The sequence below is a fragment of the Geotrypetes seraphini genome, chromosome 8 (assembly GCF_902459505.1).
Source record: "Geotrypetes seraphini chromosome 8, aGeoSer1.1, whole genome shotgun sequence".
NCBI classification, from domain to species: domain Eukaryota; kingdom Metazoa; phylum Chordata; class Amphibia; order Gymnophiona; family Dermophiidae; genus Geotrypetes; species Geotrypetes seraphini.
Window position 1 is genome coordinate 94,914,581 of NC_047091.1, and position 18,710 is coordinate 94,933,290.

Consider the following 18,710-nt stretch of genomic DNA (forward strand, 5'->3'; position numbering starts at 1 on the left):
ATTCAATCTTGTTCAATCGTCGTTGAAATACCATGTGTTGTCCAGCATGCGTCGCTTCTCCACATATCGGTTCCTAGCATCTTTTAGATTAGCAATTCCATTTTTCATCTTCCTCCTTTCACTGATATATTTGAAAAAAAATTCTGTCTCCCTTTTTTACATTTTTAGGGATTTGCGCTTTCGCTAGACATATCTCCATTTTGGCTTCTTTCAGTTTCACCCGGTAGTCCTTTTTGTACTCTTCTTCTTGGGTTTTTTAATATTTCAGGACGCTGCAGAGGGAATCACCAGAAGAAGGCCGACGAGTACTGGAGGGAGGTTTTCCGGTCGCCTTGGGGTGGGTCAGTGGGATTCGCATGGGAGGAAGAGCTAATTGTTCCTTTTCAGAGGGGCCCCGGCTACAGAGAGAGAAGTGGTCTGCCCTGGGTGCTCCAAGGCCTGGCATCTTTAACTTCTTTGGGCAGCAATAGCGTTTACAATTAGCTGCTGTTGCCGGCTTTGAGCCTTCTCTGCTGAGTCCTGCCTACTTCCTGTTTCCATGAAAGCAGGACCCAACAGAGAAGAAGGCCCGAAGCCGGCAACAGCAGCAAATTGTGAATGCTGCTGCTGCTGCCTGAAGAAGTTCATGACACCAGACCTTGGAGCACCCGCTTAAGGGCTGCACTGCCGACCGGGGACGGGGTGACAGAAGGAAGAAAGGAAGCATAGGGGGAGAGAATTGCCGTACCCAACTGGAGGGAAAGGAAGGAATGAAAGCAGATGCCAGGGCTTGGAGGGAAGGGAGGAAGAGATGCCAGGTCATGGAGAGAAGAGGGAGGGAGGGAGAGATGCCAAGACATGGAGGAAAGGAGGAAGGTATGCCAGACCAAGGGAAAAGGAAGGAGGAGATGTCAGAGCATGGATGGGGAGGGAGAGATGAAAGTAAAGGAGAGAGATGCCAGGGAAGGGAAGGATACAGATGCCAGACCGTGGGGTGGGAAGGAAAGAAGAGAGAGATACCAGAGCATAGGAGAGGGGGTGGTGACAGAGAAAAATGGAGAGGTGGCAGATCTGAAATGAATCATATACAAAGGAGAGAAGGGGCACGAGATAGACAGTTTATGGAAGGAGCATAGAAAGAAGGAAGATGCCATATGGAATGGAGAAAGGGCGGACAGTGGATGGCAGGGGCAGAGAGAGAGGGCAGACATGGAAGGGGCTGATGCTGCATGGAAGACAGAGAGGACAGATGCTGGCTAGAAAGAAGTGAGTGAAGACAAGATGATTAAAGCAGAAACGACAAAAGGTAGAAAAAGATTTTTTTTGTCAATAAATAAAATTATTATTATATCTGGTTTTATTTAATGTTAGTAGCTAATTTAAACAGACTCCTAAAAACATGGTTCTTGAAAAGAAATTTGGCTCTCAAAAGAAATCTTAATTGTTGTACTGCTGATCTTTGGCCCTTTTGACTAATGAGTTTGCCTACCACTGGCTTAGACCACTGTTTTTCCACTTCTCTTATGTCCTCCCATCCTAACAGTTCTTTCGTCAGGTACTTTCCCATTTTATTAAAGTCCATAAGTTTGAAATCTAGGAGTTTTAATTATTTATTTTTATTTATTTTTTTATTTTTTTATTTATTCAATTTTCTATACCGTTCTCCCAGGGGAGCTCAGAACGGTTTACATGTATTTATTCAGGCACTCAAGCAGTTTTTCCCTCTCTGTCCCGGTGGGCTCACAATCTATCTAATGTACCTGGGGCAATGGGGGGATTAAGTGACTTGCCCAGGGTCACAAGGAGCAGCGTGGGTTTGAACCCACAACCTCATTGTGCAGCCTCCCTCCACTTTAGCTGTTATATCAAACCAAACCATTTGATGATCGCTACTTCCATAGAGGGCTCTATCTTTCCCTGCATTGACTTTAATGCAGGCAGGACAGATTTGCAAATATTCAATGACCTCACAATGTGCTCTGACTTAGTTGAGATTTCAACCTCACTAAGGCCCTCCTTTACCTTTGTAAAGGCTTTCCATGCTAGCGTTTTGGCACCGGCCACAACGGTAAGAACTCCGACACTCATAGAATTCCCATGACCATCCGAGCTGTTGCCGCTGCAGCAGGCGCTGGGAATGCTGGCATGGCTTTGTAAAGTAGGAGGTAAACGAGCTTATTTCCTTGCAGAAAATGAAGGTAAAGAAACAAACAACAAAGGTAAATTTGGGGTACAAGCAAAAACAGAGTGACTTGAAAATTATAGAGTACCATAAATACTCGAATGTAAGTTGATCCGAATATAAGTCAAGACTCCCAATTTCCCCCCCAAAAGGAGGAAAATTGGTTGTCTCGAATATAAGATGAGGCTTAATATTCAAGTGTCATGTCCTGCCAGGATCTACACCCAGTGTCCCCTCCCTCACACCCTCCCCTGCCAGGGTCTGCACTCAAGACCCCCCTCCCTGCCAGGTTCTGCACCTAGCCCCTTCCCTCCCTTCCCTGCAAGGTTCTGCACCCAGCCCCCTTCTCTACCAGGCTCTGCATCTAGCTCCCTTCCTTCCCTGCCCTACCAGGCTATGCAGCCAGTCCCCCTCAATCCCTGCCAGGCAGTGAGAGATTAGAGAAACTGGGCTTCTTCTCCCTTGAAAAGAGGAGACTGAGAGGGGACATGATCAAAATATTCAAAATAATGAAGGGAATAGATTTAGTAGATAAAGACAGGTTGTTCACCCTCTCCAAGGTAGAGAAAACGAGAGGGCACTCTCTAAAGTTAAAGTTAGGATTGCAGAATCCTGATGAGTACAGCTGATAAGATTCTTCAAATATACTTAGCCGACAGGAGAGAGTGTTTTATGCGTCTATGCTGGTTGCAGTCACGTGATTTCCCCTAATACTTGCAGGCTTTCAAATTACCACTTATAGTGGGGCAAAGGTGTCTTTCTTAAAACCCTCATACATGTAAAAAATCTGAACATAGCTTAGGTGAATCTTCCTGTCAACTAAACCCCAAGCCAGGGTGGGAAATTAAGTCTTTTAATCTTTTATTTTATGTTAGCATTGTAAACATAAGAACATAAGCAATGCCTCTGCTGGGTCAGACCTGAGGTGTATCGTGCCCAGCAGACCGCTCACGTGGCGGCCCAACAGGTCCAGGACCTGTACAGTAATCCTCTATCTATACCTCTCTATCCCCTTTTCCAGCAGGAAATTGTCCAATCCTTTATTGAACCCCAGTACCGTACTCTGCCCTATTACGCTCTCTGGAAGCGCATTCCAGGTGTCCACCACACGTTGGGTAAAGAAGAACTTCCTAGCATTCGTTTTGAATCTGTCCCCTTTCAACTTTTCTGAATGCCCTCTTGTTCTTTTATTATTCGAAAGTTTGAAGAATCTGTCCATCTCTACTCTCTCTATGCCCTTCATGATCATGTAAGTCTCTATCATATCCCCTCTAAGTCTCCTCTTCTCCAGGGAAAAGAGACCCAGTTTCTCCAATCTCTCAGCATATGAAAGGTTTTCCATCCCCTTTATCAGACACGTCGCTCTCTTCTGAACCCTCTCGAGTAACGCCATGTCCTTCTTAAAGTACGGAGACCAATATTGGATGCAGTACTCCAGATGCGGACGCACCATCGCCCGATACAATGGCAGGATAACTTCTTTCATTCTGGTTGTAATACCCTTCTTGATTATGCCTAGCATTCTGTTTGCCTTCTTAGCGGTTGCTGCACACTGTGTCGTCGGCTTCATTGTCATGTCCACCATTACTCCCAAGTCCCTTCCTTACGTACTCTCATTTAATAACATCCTTCCCATCGTATAGTTGTACCTCGGGTTTCTGTTTCCCACATGTAATACTTTACATTTCTCAACGTTGAACTTCATCTGCCATCGTCACCCATTCCCCTAGTTTGTTCAAGTCCCTTTGCAATTCTTCGCAGTCCTCTTTATTCCGAGCTCCACTAAATAGTTTGGTGTTGTCTGCAAATTTTATTATCTCATACTTCCTCCCTGTTTCTAGATCATTTATGAATATATTAAATAGCAGCAGCCCGAGCATCGAGCCCTGCAGGACCCCATTCGTGACCCTCCTCCATTCTGAGTAGTGGCCATTTACTCCTACCCTCTGTTTCCTACCCGCCAACCAGTTTCTGATCCATCTATGTACGTCTCCTTCCACCCCATGGTTCTTCAGTTTCCAGAGTAGGCATTCATGGGGCACCTTGTCAAAGGCTTTTTGGAAATCTAGATATATGATGTCTATGGGGTCTCCTTTGTCTATCCGTTTGTTAATTCCTTCGAAGAAGTGCAATAAGTTTGTTAGACATGATCTCCCCCTGAAGAAACCATGTTGGCTGGTTATCAGAAGTTCGTTTCTTTCAAAATGTTCATCGATGTTTTCTTTTATCAGTGCTTCCGCCATTTTTCACGGAACCGAGGTCAGACTCACCGTTCTGTAGTTTCCCAGGTCATCTCTTGATCCCTTTTTAAAGATGGGCGTAACATTGGCTATCTTCTAGTCCTCCGGGATCATGCTTGTTTTCACGGATAGATTGCAAATTTGCTGCAGTAAGTTCCGCTATCTCCTCCTTTAATTCCTTCAGAACCCTTAGATGGATTCCGTCCGGACCCAGGGATTTGTCAGTTTTTAGTTTTTCTATCTGCCTGCGTACATCAGCTAGATACTTGTCAATGGTCGGTATATTAAAAATAATAAAACTTGAAACTACTACTGTTTTTGAACCCTGCTTTAATCAGAATCAAAACAGGGGACAATTTATTCTGAATGCATTTAAGTCAAATGGTTTCTTTATGTCAACCAAGCTTAGAAAAATAACAGTACAGTCGACTCCACCTAAGTGCATGCTTCGGTTATCACACCTGACCACCATGGTCCCATTTTTGTTTTTTGTTTTTTACATTAAAGTCAATGGCCGTAAACTCAGGATATTTGCAATTCTGATAAGCACACAATCCGCTTTTGCGTACTATTATAGGTCCCACCTCTATTCGTTCACTTTACGTTCACTCCAGTTAAAAGAAATCATGTTCTGACGTGGATGAGCTACGTGTTTCAGAACAGCAGTCTAAGCCTGGCCAGGTGTTCGAACTTTCGGAACTGCACCATGGCGTTGTGTGGACAAAAATCATAGCCTTTGGCTGAACGTGTCGATATCTTAAAGAGACTTGACCAAAGGGAGAGTCAGATCTCTATTGCAAAACATTACAGCGTTCATCCTAGCCTGATTTCTCGGATTTATAAAAAAAAGCAAGCCATATTGAGAGACTGGCAAAACAGCAGCAATCCTACCAGAAAATGGAAAAGAATTGGGAAGGCTAGAGACGTTAAACAGGCGCTGCTGCGATGGTTTGCTGAAGCTAAAAGTCGGCAACTGCCAATCAGTGGACCTCTGCTGATGGAGAAAGCGGCACAGTTATCTGAAGAACTGGGCATAGAAGACTTCAAAGCAACAAATGGATGATTAGAGAGGTGATTATGCTCCAATACCTAATTTTAATCAGACTTTACGTATAAGTCGCAATCTCCTTTACCTTCTCCTCTAGGCTTAGCCATGCTATCAAGATTATTTTTATTACCCTCCAGATGTTTTTTTCCCTAAATGTAACTCTATTTTCTTTAAAGATTATAGTTCACCCTCCTTTCCTTTTGTATCAGTAATTATTTGTACGTATACACTGTACATTTGTATAAAATTATTTTATTTTTTGTCTCCTAATTTTAAACTGTCATACACATTGAAGAACTTGACATTGCGTGTACAACAAACTTTTAATAAAATTGAAACTTGGAAAGTTTGTAACGGCATAAAATTTAAGAAGCAGCATGGCGAAAACAAAACACGGATGAGAAAGATGGGTCCTGGAAGAAAGAAAGACACAGATGAGAAAGATGGGTCCTCTAAGAAAGAAAGACAAGGATGAGAAAGATGGGTCCTGGAAGTGTTGCCATCGGTCACTGGTGGATATGAACAATGTGACATTTTCAACGCTGATAAGACGGGCCTGTACTGGCGTGCCATCCCTGATGGAACACTGGCTTTCAAACGCAGCAAAACTGTTGGCTTCAAGGTGCCAAAGGAACGATTGGCATTGCTGCTCAGTTGCAATATGGACGGTAGTGAAAAGCTCGAACCACTGGTGATTGGGAAGAATCAAAATCCTCGGTGCTTCAAAAACATTAAACACCTACCTGCCTGTTGAATATGAAAACAACAAAAATGCATGGATAACAGCGACATTGTGGATTGAATGGTTGCAGAAGCTTGACAATCTGATGAGAAGGCGTAGAAGGCACATTGTAATATTGGTTTAAAAAGTTTACAGTGTTCTGCATTAGACGGAACAGTTCTGTTTCTATAAATGAACCGTTTTACATTGTATTCGGTTTGTCTTTTTTAATAAAAGTTTTATTGCATTTGACTACAGTGTACTGTGATTTTTCATGACTAAAAATTGGTACTCCAATTAAGCGCTCATTCTGTTTAAGCGCACGTAGCGATCCAGTCCAAAGGGCTTGCACTTAAGCGGGGTCGACTGTACTTGATCACAGATTTTACCTCATTTATTTTACACAATTAGAAATACTTGTATAAAGTCATGGTGAACACTTCAATGTGAGGCTCATGTCACACTTCCTAGATTTGTTTACATCTAAACAAATATGCACACCAAATGTCAGTGTAATTAACTGCTCCCAGGGAATTTGAGAATCATGAATTTATATACAAAATCTATTTAGGCTTATCGGTGCTAGAAAAAAAAAAATAAATAAAGACACCAAGGGCCAGATTCTCTAATATCACCGGTAAAATCCAATGGGCTGCTGTAACAGCCATAAACCTAACGATTCCAAAAGACAAGCAATTCTCAAAGAACAGTGCATGCAAATGAGGTTTGTGGAGGTTCACCAAATTTACATGAGATCAGTTGCAGGTGATAGCAATCAGCACATGCACAGAATAGTACACAGAAAGGTGTGTAAATGTGCACATGTGCCAGGAAAAGCTATACCATACAGTCATGTGAAAAAATTAGGATACCCCATGAAATATTCACTTCTTTCTTAAGAAATGTTCACATATCGATGCCAAATCTTTTTTTTTTAACTCTGTAAAAGAAAGTGATGTAATTGCAGGTAAACAACAAATTTTTTTTTTAATTTTTTTTATTTACTCATGAAAAAAGATATCCCCAAAATGTGTGTTCTAACTGAGGAATAAATTAGGACACCCCCACATATCCTCCCACTTAAAGTGGCTCAAATCACACACAGGTGTATCACATCAGGTGCACATGAATAGAATATCGTTATTCAGCATTTTGAAGGAGGTTTGCCCTACTTAAACCTCAGACATTTAGTTTGGTGTGCTCATGACTGCTACGGTGAGAGTGAACACCATGGTGAGATCACAAGAGCTGCTGAGACCTTCAGAAAGAAGATTGTAGCAGCAGCATCCTGGTAAGGGATTTAACAAGATCTCAAAAGAATTTGACATTAGCCATTCCACGGTCCAGAAAATAGTGTACAAATGGAGGACTTTCCAAACAACTGCCAACATGCCCAGTTCTGGCTGTCCAAGCAAGTTGACCCCCAGAGCAGACCGCAAGATGCTAAAAGAAGTCTCCAAAAACCCTAAAATGTCTTCACGGAACCTACAACAGGCTTTTGCTACTGTTGATGTGAAAGTGCATGCCTTTACAATCAGAGAGACTGCACAAATTTAACTTGCATGGGAGGTGTGCAAGGAGGAAACCTTTGCTCTCTAAGAGAAACATCAAGGTCAGAATAAAGTTTGCAAGAGAGAACATAGACAAACACCAGGACTTCTGAAATAGTGTTCTATGGACAGATGGGTCTAAAATGTAATTATTTGGACAACAGAAAAGAGGATGTTTGGCGTACACAAAATACAGCATTCCAGGAAAAGAACCTCATACCAACTATGAAGCATGGAGGTGGAACTGTCACAGTTTGGAGATGCTTTGCTGCAGCAGGACCTGGCCAGCTCATCATCATAGAATCCACCATGAATTCTACCGGAATTCTAGCAGAACTGGACCCTGCAACACAAAAATGATCCAAAACATACAAGGACTGGCTGAAAACTAAGAAATGGAGAGTCCTGGAGTGGCCGAGTCAAAGCCCTGATCGTAATCCCATTGAGATTCTGTGGGGCGATTTGAAAAGGGCTGTACATGCAAGAAACCCCTCAAACATCTCACAACTGAAAGAATTTTACATTGAGGAGTGGGCCAAATTTCCTCAGATCGATGTCAGAGACTGGTAGATGGCTACAAGAAGCGTCTCACAGCAGTTATTTCAGCCAAAGGGTAACACTAGCTATTGGGGTGTAGGGTGTCCTAATTTATTCCTCAGTTAGAATACACATTTTTGTGGATATCTTTTGTTTCATGAGTAAATCAAGGAAAATTTTTGTTGACCTGCAATTACATCCCTTTTTTTTTCCAGAGATAAATAACATCGATATATGAACATTTCTTAAGAAAGAACTGAATATTTCATGAACATCCTAATTTTTTCACATGAATGTATGCATGCATTTCATAGACGTCTCTTACTGGAACGCAATATGGTCACATGGCAGACGCATGACACATGCCGTAAAGTAAATATATGCCTATGAACATCATATACGTGCGCCCATGGATGGCATGGGTAGATAGGAAGAGAGAACTACCAGCAAACACTATTGTCAGCATAGCTATTGCTAGAAATCAGCATTTTTGGTTGTCCTAACCAATGTCAGCAAAGGCCTATGGGAAATTATATCAATCTGGCTCTGGGATATGGATGCAGATAGACCCTCAAGTGCTCATGCACAGAATTCACATACAGAAAGCATCCAGGCAGACTGTTTCAAACAGCCCTAATTAAATCATGCTTAAAAGGTAACAAACAAACTTGCAGCTAAGAAGGGCGAAGAGGTGCTAAGAAGATGTGTTAATGTCTGATGCTTAGGATGGACAGCTTAGGATATACAATGGATCCAGGTGGTCAGTGAAACTAACTATTGTTTCAAACAGTTTACAAATTCTAAACAGAAAGATACTGGGAAATACAATAGTTTCTATATTTAGAATAAGATTCCAAGTTATAAAAGCCCCCTCGCAACATCACCCCTTTTCTTGCTCTATCTCTGGAATCTGAAGCTTAGACCATCACCCCCATCCCCCTTTCTCTCTGCCTCTCCTTGGAACTTCACGCTTCTCTCTGGACTCTGTAAGGCAGGGAAACTACTTTGATCTCTCCTTAATTGTAATGCTTATGAATATTGTTTTTCTGTAAGTCTATTTCTATATTATATTCTTTATGCAATCACATCTGGCTGTGCTTATTTGATTACATAGTAACATAGTAGATGACGGCAGATAAAGACCCGAATGGTCCATCCAGTCTGCCCAACCTGATTCAATTTAAAAAAATTTTTTTTATTTTTATTTTTTTTCTTCTTAGCTATTTCTGGGCGAGAATCCAAAGCTTTACCCGGTACTGTGCTTGGGTTCCAACTGCCGAAATCTCTGTTAAGACTTACTCCAGCCCATCTACACCCTCCCAGCCATTGAAGCCCTCCCCTGCCCATCCTCCTCCAAACGGCCATACACAGACACAGACCGTACAAGTCTGCCCAGTAACTGGCCTAGTTCAATCTTTAATATTATTTTCTGATTCTAAATCTTCTGTGTTCATCCCACGCTTCTTTGAACTCAGTCACAGTTTTACTCTCCACCACCTCTCCCGGGAGCGCATTCCAGGCATCCACCACCCTCTCCGTAAAGTAGAATTTCCTAACATTGCCCCTGAATCTACCACCCCTCAACCTCAAATTATGTCCTCTGGTTTTACCATTTTCCTTTCTCTGGAAAAGATTTTGTTCTACGTTAATACCCTTTAAGTATTTGAACGTCTGAATCATATCTCCCCTGTCTCTCCTTTCCTCTAGGGTATACATATTCAGGGCTTCCAGTCTCTCCTCATATGTCTTCTGGTGCAAGCCTCCTATCATTTTCGTCGCCCTCCTCTGGACCGCCTCAAGTCTTCTTACGTCTTTCGCCAGATACGGTCTCCAAAACTGAACACAATACTCCAAGTGGGGCCTCACCAATGACCTGTACAGGGGCATCAACACCTTCTTTCTTCTACTGACTACGCCTCTCTTTATACAGCCCAGAATCCTTCTGGCAGCAGCCACTGCCTTGTCACACTGTTTTTTCGCCTTTAGATCTTCGGACACTATCACCCCGAGGTCCCTCTCCCCGTCCGTGCATATCAGCTTCTCTCCTCCCAGCATATACGGTTCCTTCCTATTATTAATCCCCAAATGCATTACTCTGCATTTCTTTGCATTGAATTTTAGTTGCCAGGCATTAGACCATTCCTCTAACTTTTGCAGATCCTTTTTCATATTTTCCACTCCCTCTTCGGTGTCTACTCTGTTACAAATCTTGGTATCATCTGCAAAAAGGCACACTTTACCAAGATTGATTCTATCCCTAATGAAACTTCTGTGAAGGTATTGAACCCGGGACTGCGGATTGTAAGGCCGCTTCAACCATAACCCCTCAAACCTAACATTGGGGGGGTGCGACCATCCGTACAACTATGTCATTGTGTCAAGGTGCGCCAGTGCTATTGAATGGAGGGGAAGGAGGGGGCAATTATCGGCTTTCAACAAAGCGCATATAAAACACACCTTTAATACATGCGCTTGAGACGTGCTTTTGAGATTTTTTCCCATTACTATTATACTACTATAATTTATGTGAATAGTGTGTTTTGTTTCAGGTTTGTTTGTTTTTTGGAGGAGATTGTTGTTTCTTTTTTATTTTTATCATGTGCCACAGCCAGATACACGCACCTGAGACATGTTTTCACCAGCACTCCCTGACAAGCCGGTAATTTTTGGTTGTTAAAAGCCAGCTTTTCGTTTGAAGAATCACCCGGAGTGCTCATTTAAATATTTAAGACCCCATTTTACTACCATTTTAATAGTAATAACCTCGTTGTACTACATTTGCATGTCAGAATCGAAGTCTGCCAGGAAGCTCAGAAAAGACCACAGTGAGCCATTCTGATAACTGTTGGGTGGTAAAATTCTGGCACACTAAACCAGTTGGAACCAGCTTAGCAATCATCAAAGGCACGGTAAGTTTTGAAAATCCGTCCACAAAACTGGTGTCCCTTTATATATCTCTTACCTGGCAAATTGAGCTCTCGCCCTCACATTGGAACTTAAGATGTCATCATCCTCCATTTTATTTTTGCTACTCTAAACTAACCAGATTACTCCTTCTAAAATGCTCAAAAAGGCTAGTAAGTCACATGTTTAGATTTTAAAAACATGCAAAGTGCAAAAACTGTTTTAAGTAGCTAACAATCAAAATTATTTTAACATTTGTATTTCCACAATTTACCATTTTATGCAAAAGAGAAAAAAACAGGATTTCAGCAGCAGAATAGCACATTCAAGTGTTATTCTATTAAACTTCAAAAGCAGAAATAACTGAATTATATGCATGGGAGCTTACTGTGAAGCCTACATGTTGCTATGACCATGGTTTCTAAAAATAGATGGTGTAGTACTCACTGCATTAGAAACCACAACCAGAAAGAGAGTGCAATGTAGGTACTAGTCATGCACACTTGTCAGCCTAAAGCTGCATTCAGACACTTGCAAGTTGTTTTGGTTGATATCCTTTGAAACTGAAAGTATTCAGGATAAAGCTTCCTAAAGACGATTTTGACAATCAATAACACGGAAGTGTAAGGAAGAAATAGCATGATCCCACTGACAGGACAAAAAAGTATCTTAAACCTTAAAAACAACATCAGGTCACAGAACACATGATAATACTCATCAATTTTACTTTTTATCCAAGAGGTACATAAATATATAAATATTAAACACTCTAAAACACAACTGAGTAACTTAGTTCTCAAACCTAATCTCTAACATGCAAATTGGCTTGTGAATTTTCATTTCGGTTTCAGTTTAGAATTTCCAGGAAGTCTCTTATCATAGTACAGTACTTGACAACTGTCATTCTTAGTAAGCAAAATAAATAATGGAAAAAGACTTTCTTTAAAAAAACACAAAGGAATAAAATTATGTGCATTCTCTATCATCACACTCCACAAACAACTTCTACTGAACGGAAATACAGTTTATGTGTAATGTTTCAGCCAGCCCTAATCAGACTGAATATTAATAATTAAATCGCTGGACTAACTAACTACAATCTGCAGCAAAGTTCACAGTTTCCTCCTGGGAGGCCATCAATCAGCTAAAGCTGTCAAAAGCAAAGGAAAAATATCAAACTAAAAACTAATGCTTCTTCATAAAAACAGAAGCACATTGTAAAAAAAAAAAAAAAAAAAAAGACACGCACTTTTTGAAACAACATATTACATGTTCAAAAAGGGACGTCGGTTACAAGTCTGCTTTCCAACGGCTGAAAGGGAAAAACAAGGTAAGTACGGATTAAGAAAAGGTGATAGCAAATTAAAAACAAGACTACACATGATCAACAAGCAACTCCTAGACATAAGTCAATCTCGGGTGTGGGAGACTTCAAGAGTAAATATTGAAGAAGAAAAAAAAGGAACATTTTTCAACTTTGCAGAATTACAATGGGAAAGAAGTGTGGTTTTTTTGTTGCAAAATGTCTAAAAAAATTTAAATATTAAATTTAAAAAACAACTCCGCCGTACCCCACCCCCCACCCCAAAGTTTAAGTTCCTTGCTCGTTCTCTCTCTCTCGTAACCCACATACAAGCAAAAAAAGATATTTATTTGATCACCCCCAAGTTTCCAGCGAGGGAGGGGAAATCTCTAATCGGATTTTCTCTTTTAGGACTCGTGATTTACTGGATAGAAGACTATGGACATTGGATGATAGGAAGGGGAAGAAGGTCAGGGCTGTCTCTCCTTCTCCTCTCCACCTCCTCCCTCTCCCTTTTGTATGTCTAGATACAGTATCTAAGTAAAAAAATTATCATTTGAGTCGCGTACTCACGTAAACAGGTAGAGGCCAAGGGTAGACAGCTGGTTCGGCTCCGACGGGGGACTTCAGCCTCAGTTCCAGCTTCTCGCCCATCTTTCCCGGCGCCACACCACCATAATAAACGGCAGCCGAAAGCGAAGGGGGCCCCAGCGTGCCGGACGGCAGGACCGAGAGCTTCAATTAAAAAAAAAAAAAATACAAACAGTAGTGGCGAGGGTGGTAACTCCTCGGCGGGGGTATCAAGAGGGAGGGTTTCAGCCTTGTTCCTGCCCCTTCTCCACCTCCTCCTCCCTCGCTCCCCCTCGTATTGTAGTTACAGTCCCCGGCTCCACAGCGCCAGCGCCATCTTGGACCGGGCGCGTGAAGAGAGAAGGAGTCAGGGGAGGGTTGGGAGGAACCAAGTCTCCAGAGGAGTGGGGGTATAGGAAGAGAAGTGAAGCAGGTGTAGAGAACCAGAGATGTCTGGGCGATACCACTACAAACCTCCCCCTCCCCTCAAGCTTAGGGGAGCAGTGTCCTCATCTGCCCCCGAGGTGCGCTTTTTTTATTTTTTCCTTCCCTTTGACGAAGTAGGGTTGGGTCGGGAACAGTGTGAAGGGGAAATTCACTGCTTGAGTTTTCTGGTCTACTTTTGTGCGGTATTATTATTTGAGCGATTTCTATTCTGATTATTTCTCGCGTCCGCCTCCATTGAGACCACAGAGTTTATAGTACCACCTCTCCAGCACTTGGGGTGGAAGGTGAAGAAGAGCCTTGAGGTAAAAAGTTGTTTATCAGAAAGCGCTTTATGATCGGCATGTACCAAACTGCAAAAGCATAACAGGGTTGGAGAAGAGACCGTGGACTGTCTGGAAATATTCCATTCCCAGAACGACACTGCCCCGTGTATGACGTCATTTGACCGCCATCTTGTGCTTGGCAACAACCAACCGGAGCTCAATTTCCCCCTCCCGAGGGAGGCGGGGGTCGGGGGAGGACAATTACGGAGGACTGGTATGTGCACTGTCTGACATCACGCAGGCACACGCTGGTTCTTAAAATAGAAAGGATGGTTCATAGTAAAATGGAATTAGGGTGACGAGGCTTGTGCTTGGGAAATGATAAATGGTTGCCATGTTGGTCTGCTCGTATTTATGGAAAACAATGATAAATAATTTAAAAAAAAGTCCTTGTGGTACCTGAAAGTTTTACAATTTCGATTGACCTTTAAATATTCTAAAATCAAAATATGTTGAATTTTGACGTATCAAAATACAGAATGGTTCTTCCGTGGCATCCACAAATTGAACACATAATAACAGTTAGTGAACGCTATTGATGGCCTGAACTGGATTTCAACTTATTAGATAAATTTAGGTTCAGTCACTGAAAATTGTACAAATGGTATTCTTCCAGTATGACTTCCTTAAGGGACATCTAATAAGTCAACATCAGAGGATCTCAAAGCTTGCACTGGTTGGTAAATGTGTAAAGTTGATGCAAGAATTGGTGAATCCAGATTATTTAACACCTTAAAACCAAAACTAATATGACAGTATTGTGGAAACCCAAAAAGAACATGGGAAGCAGCAGTCTGTGCAACTTGTAAACCTTCTGAGATTCTCCATGCAATCCCATTAATAAGCCATTGCAGTACAGTGAAACATGGTATTATCACACTCTGGATAACTGATCTAAAGTTTGAAAATTTTAAAAGGTCACATAATCTCCTAATTAATTTCAGTTTACCAAACACTAAACTAATCATTTTCATAACCTGGGTTTCACAGAAAGTGCATACCGTATACAGTATGCTCAAATATAAACCAAATAGGAGGAAAAAAGGTTGACTGGAATATAAACCAAGATTAGAAATTTGAATGATCCTGGTTAGAGTCTTCAAAGACTAGACATCTTGCCATAAGATTTATATTTTTTAAACTTTAAATATTTTTATTAGCGCAAAAACCCAATTTATTCAAGACCATTCTTAAGGTAAAAAGGCCAAAACACAAAATCTTCCAGCAAAACACTCTAGGCTAGTCTGAATAACCTTTAATTTCCATGACTGAGTACTAACTGGTTTCACAATGTCTCTCTCACTTTTTACTTTTTTTTTCAATTTAAACATTTTTTTCTGTTTAAATAATAAATCAAGAACAGGCAGTACAATGCAGCAATAGCACTCTATTTTATCACAGTGACTTTTAAATTTTTGTACATCACCATCCCCCGTCTGTCAGATCACTAGATGGACTCTGGAACTTCAGGAAGGCCGTGAAAACCTTCCTCTTTAACTAATCTAGCGCCTTAAAGTCATTCATCCAGAAATGCCACTCAGTCAACACACCTAAGCCACCTAATCTCACCAGATGCTACTTAGTGCATATGTTTTATTTTCATGTCTATATTGTAAATTATTGTCATGTCTATATTGTAATTTATATAAATTATGTCATCTCTGTTCTGTCTGGATTATTATGGATGTACTTTGTAACCCGTTCTGGGCTCCTTTGGGAGGATGGGCTAAAAAATTGAATAAATAAATAAATAAAATATCTTGCTTTAAGATCACAATCTGAAAAAGTGACTTCTATGATCCTGAAATGTACAGTACAACCTACCCCCACAAAAAAATCCAGTTTCTCCTGTTTTATATTCTGTATTACTGTAAATCCATACTCTTTTATCTTTTCTTAAAATTCATGTACCTTTGCACCCATTCCCATGCTGCCTGAAGCAAGAAGAGGGGTCTCAACCTCTGCTTCTCAAGAACTTGTCTCAGTTGCTAACCCCACTCAAACTTTAGGATCCCTGCAGGACCTGCATTGCACTCCCAGCAATTTCAATGCCTCTTTTCTACAGGCCTGGCAGTAGCAGGAACGGACAATGTTAAAAGCTCGGCTGCCAAACACACATGGTAAACTTGCAAAGAAAACTATCTCCCCCACCACCCCCAGTCACCTGTTGCACAGAAGGGATAAAAGGAGAGGACAATCAATACAACGAATAAATACTTGAAGGACTCCAAGAACAACTTCCAGAGCCACGACCACTGACAATGTTTGCACATCAAGTGTGGGGCCTTGAGCATTTGCTCATGCTCAAGGCCTGCTGGCTCCTGCCTTCTCCAAGATTCTTGGAGGGAGAGGGAGCCGGCAGGCCTTGAGCATGTGCAAATGCTCAAGGCCCTGCATTGGATCTGTGTACGCCATCAGCAGTCACGGCTTTCTTCTGTGTCATGACATCATTTACCTTGATTTTCAAAAGGCTTTCGACAAGGTGCCACATGAAAGGCTGCTTAGAAAGCTGTGGAACCACGGGGTGGGAGGGGATGTGCACAGATGGATCGAGCACTGGTTGTCGGGTAGACTGCAGAGGGTCGGAGTAAAGGGACAATACTCTGACTGGCGGGGAGTCACGAGCGGTGTGCCACAGGGATCGGTGCTGGGGCCGTTACTCTTCAACATATTTATCAATGACCTGGAAAAGGAGGCAAAGTGCGAGGTTATAAAATTTGCAGACGATACCAAACTGTGCGGCAAAGTTAGGTCCAGGGAGGAATGTGAGGACCTGCAAAGGGACCTGGACAAGCTGGAAGACTGGGCAAACAAATGGCAAATGAGCTTTAACGTGGAAAAATGCAAGGTCATGCATATAGGGAAAAAGAACCCGTTGTTCAACTACAAATTGGGGGGGGCAATGTTGGGAGACAGCAGTCTTGAGAGAGACTTGGGTGTGCTGGTGGATGCATCACTGAAGCCATCTGCACAGTGCGCAGCAGCCTCGAAAAAAGCCAACAGAATGCTGGGCATCATAAAGAGGGGCATAACAACCAGGACGCGGGAAGTCATCATGCCATTGTATCGAGCGATGGTGCGTCCACATCTGGAATACTGTGTTCAATATTGGTCGCCGTACCTCAAGAAGGACATGGCGGTACTTGAGAGAGTCCAAAGGAGAGCAACGAAGCTGGTAAGAGGGCTAGAACACTGCCCATACGCCGAGAGGTTGGATAGGCTGGGGCTCTTCTCTCTGGAAAAAAGGAGGCTCAGGGGAGATATGATAGAGACCTTCAAGATCATGAGGGGCATAGAGAGGGTGGATAGGGACAGATTCTTCAGGCTGAAGGGGTCAACAGGCACGAGGGGGCATTCGGAGAAACTGAAGGGAGATAGGTTCAGAACAAATGCAAGGAAGTTTTTTTTCACCCAAAGGGTCGTGGACACTTGGAATGCGCTACCGGAGGAAATGATCAGGCAGAGTACGGTACAAGGATTCAAACAGGGATTGGACGGATTCCTGAGGGATAGGGGGATCGTGGGATACTGAGAGAGGTGCTGAGATATAACACAGGTATAGAAAGCTAACTAGGTAATAAGTATAGAAATCCAACCAGGTCGTGCATGTGCAAGACCGGAGGGTTAGGACTTCGATGGGAAGATAGGACTCAATGGGAAACCAAGGTGGCAAGGGGGCCCCTTCTGGTGACTCAGACAGGCTGTGACCTGTTCGGGCCGCCGCGGGAGCGGACTGCCGGGCAGGATGGACCTATGGTCTGACCCGGCGGAGGCACTGCTTATGTTCTTATGGCAGCAGCTTTCTTCTGCACCAACTGGTAAGCTGCTGGCTGGAGAGGGGATAGTTAAGTAAGATAGCAGTGCTACATTCATCGGTGAGTCTCTATAATAGACAACAGCACTGGTATTCATTGCTGGGGGGAGGCATCGTATGGCAATGCACAGCCGTGGTGGTCATTTGGGGTTGAGTGGAGGAGGAAGAAGAAGACAGCCATGCCAGTGGTCAGGTGGTGGCTCGAATATAAACCGAGATCATAATTTTTTTGGCCCCAAAATCTCAGTTTATATTCGAGACTACAGTATATGGTAATCAAATATATAACTCCTAGGTTACAAAGATTATTAACAATTGGAATAGACAGATCATCAATGTGAAAATGCAAAGGAACATCATCTAGTGAAAAACTAGACAAAAGTAAGATCTGAGTTTTAGCCATATTCAGCTTTAAGTGATCGCTTTGTAACCTAATAGCATTAATCGGAATTACCTTTGAAAGCTAATCAATCAAAAAATGTATTAAAGTCCTCTTTTATCAAGCCATGGTAGCAAGTGCTGTGCAGCAAATTCACTGAAGCCCATTAAATTCCTATGGGCTTTGATCCATTTACCGCGCTGGACCATGCTATTCAGCTTGATAAAAGAGGCCCTATGTTAGTCCAGAAAAAAAAGATATCATCTTATTTTCTATGTTTCTCTGTTTTACTACCTTTAAAAGTGGGCTAACTTGGCTACCTTCCAGTCATAGTACATAGGCTTGTCGTGCCACTGGGGCTTGCATGCATCTGTGAAGCTGAAAGCCATGCCGTTGGTAGTTTCATTACTAGTAGGGCCTCCCAAGGCAGACAGGTTTCAGTGGACATGTCACTTAATGATGTACCACCCATCTGGGCAGCAGCAGATGGGCAGTGTTGGAGATGGAGGATTGCGTTTGATGCGACTACAGTGACAACATCTAATTTATACTGCGCAAAAGAAAGGCCTCGCAATCTACTTCTGTATTCTGCCATGAAAACTTTATATCATTATCAAGTCGCTAGGACTCAAACATGAGTCAATGGCACCTAACCTAACTTGGTTACCACACAAATTTACATTAGAATGCAGGGTGGCATTTTTAGTTCCTGA

General features: G+C 42.3%; 1 protein-coding gene and 1 long non-coding RNA gene across 4 annotated transcripts in view; one reads left to right on the forward strand and one right to left on the reverse strand.

The window, feature by feature from the left end:
* DOT1L (DOT1 like histone lysine methyltransferase) overlaps positions 1–13,337 on the reverse strand; it is a 604,393-nt gene extending 591,056 nt beyond the window's left edge. For all 3 annotated transcript variants that reach the window (XM_033954025.1, XM_033954026.1, XM_033954024.1), the window contains exon 1: positions 13,038–13,337. In XM_033954025.1, coding sequence (XP_033809916.1) covers positions 13,038–13,118 — 81 coding nt within the window. In that variant the 5' untranslated portion in view covers positions 13,119–13,337. The remainder of the gene's footprint in view (positions 1–13,037) is intronic.
* A 556-nt stretch (positions 13,338–13,893) lies between these two features.
* The window catches only part of LOC117364630, a 63,982-nt gene continuing 59,165 nt past the window's right edge, over positions 13,894–18,710 (forward strand). Inside the window, exon 1 of the long non-coding RNA XR_004540287.1 lies at positions 13,894–14,018. This is a non-coding gene — a long non-coding RNA (uncharacterized LOC117364630). The remainder of the gene's footprint in view (positions 14,019–18,710) is intronic.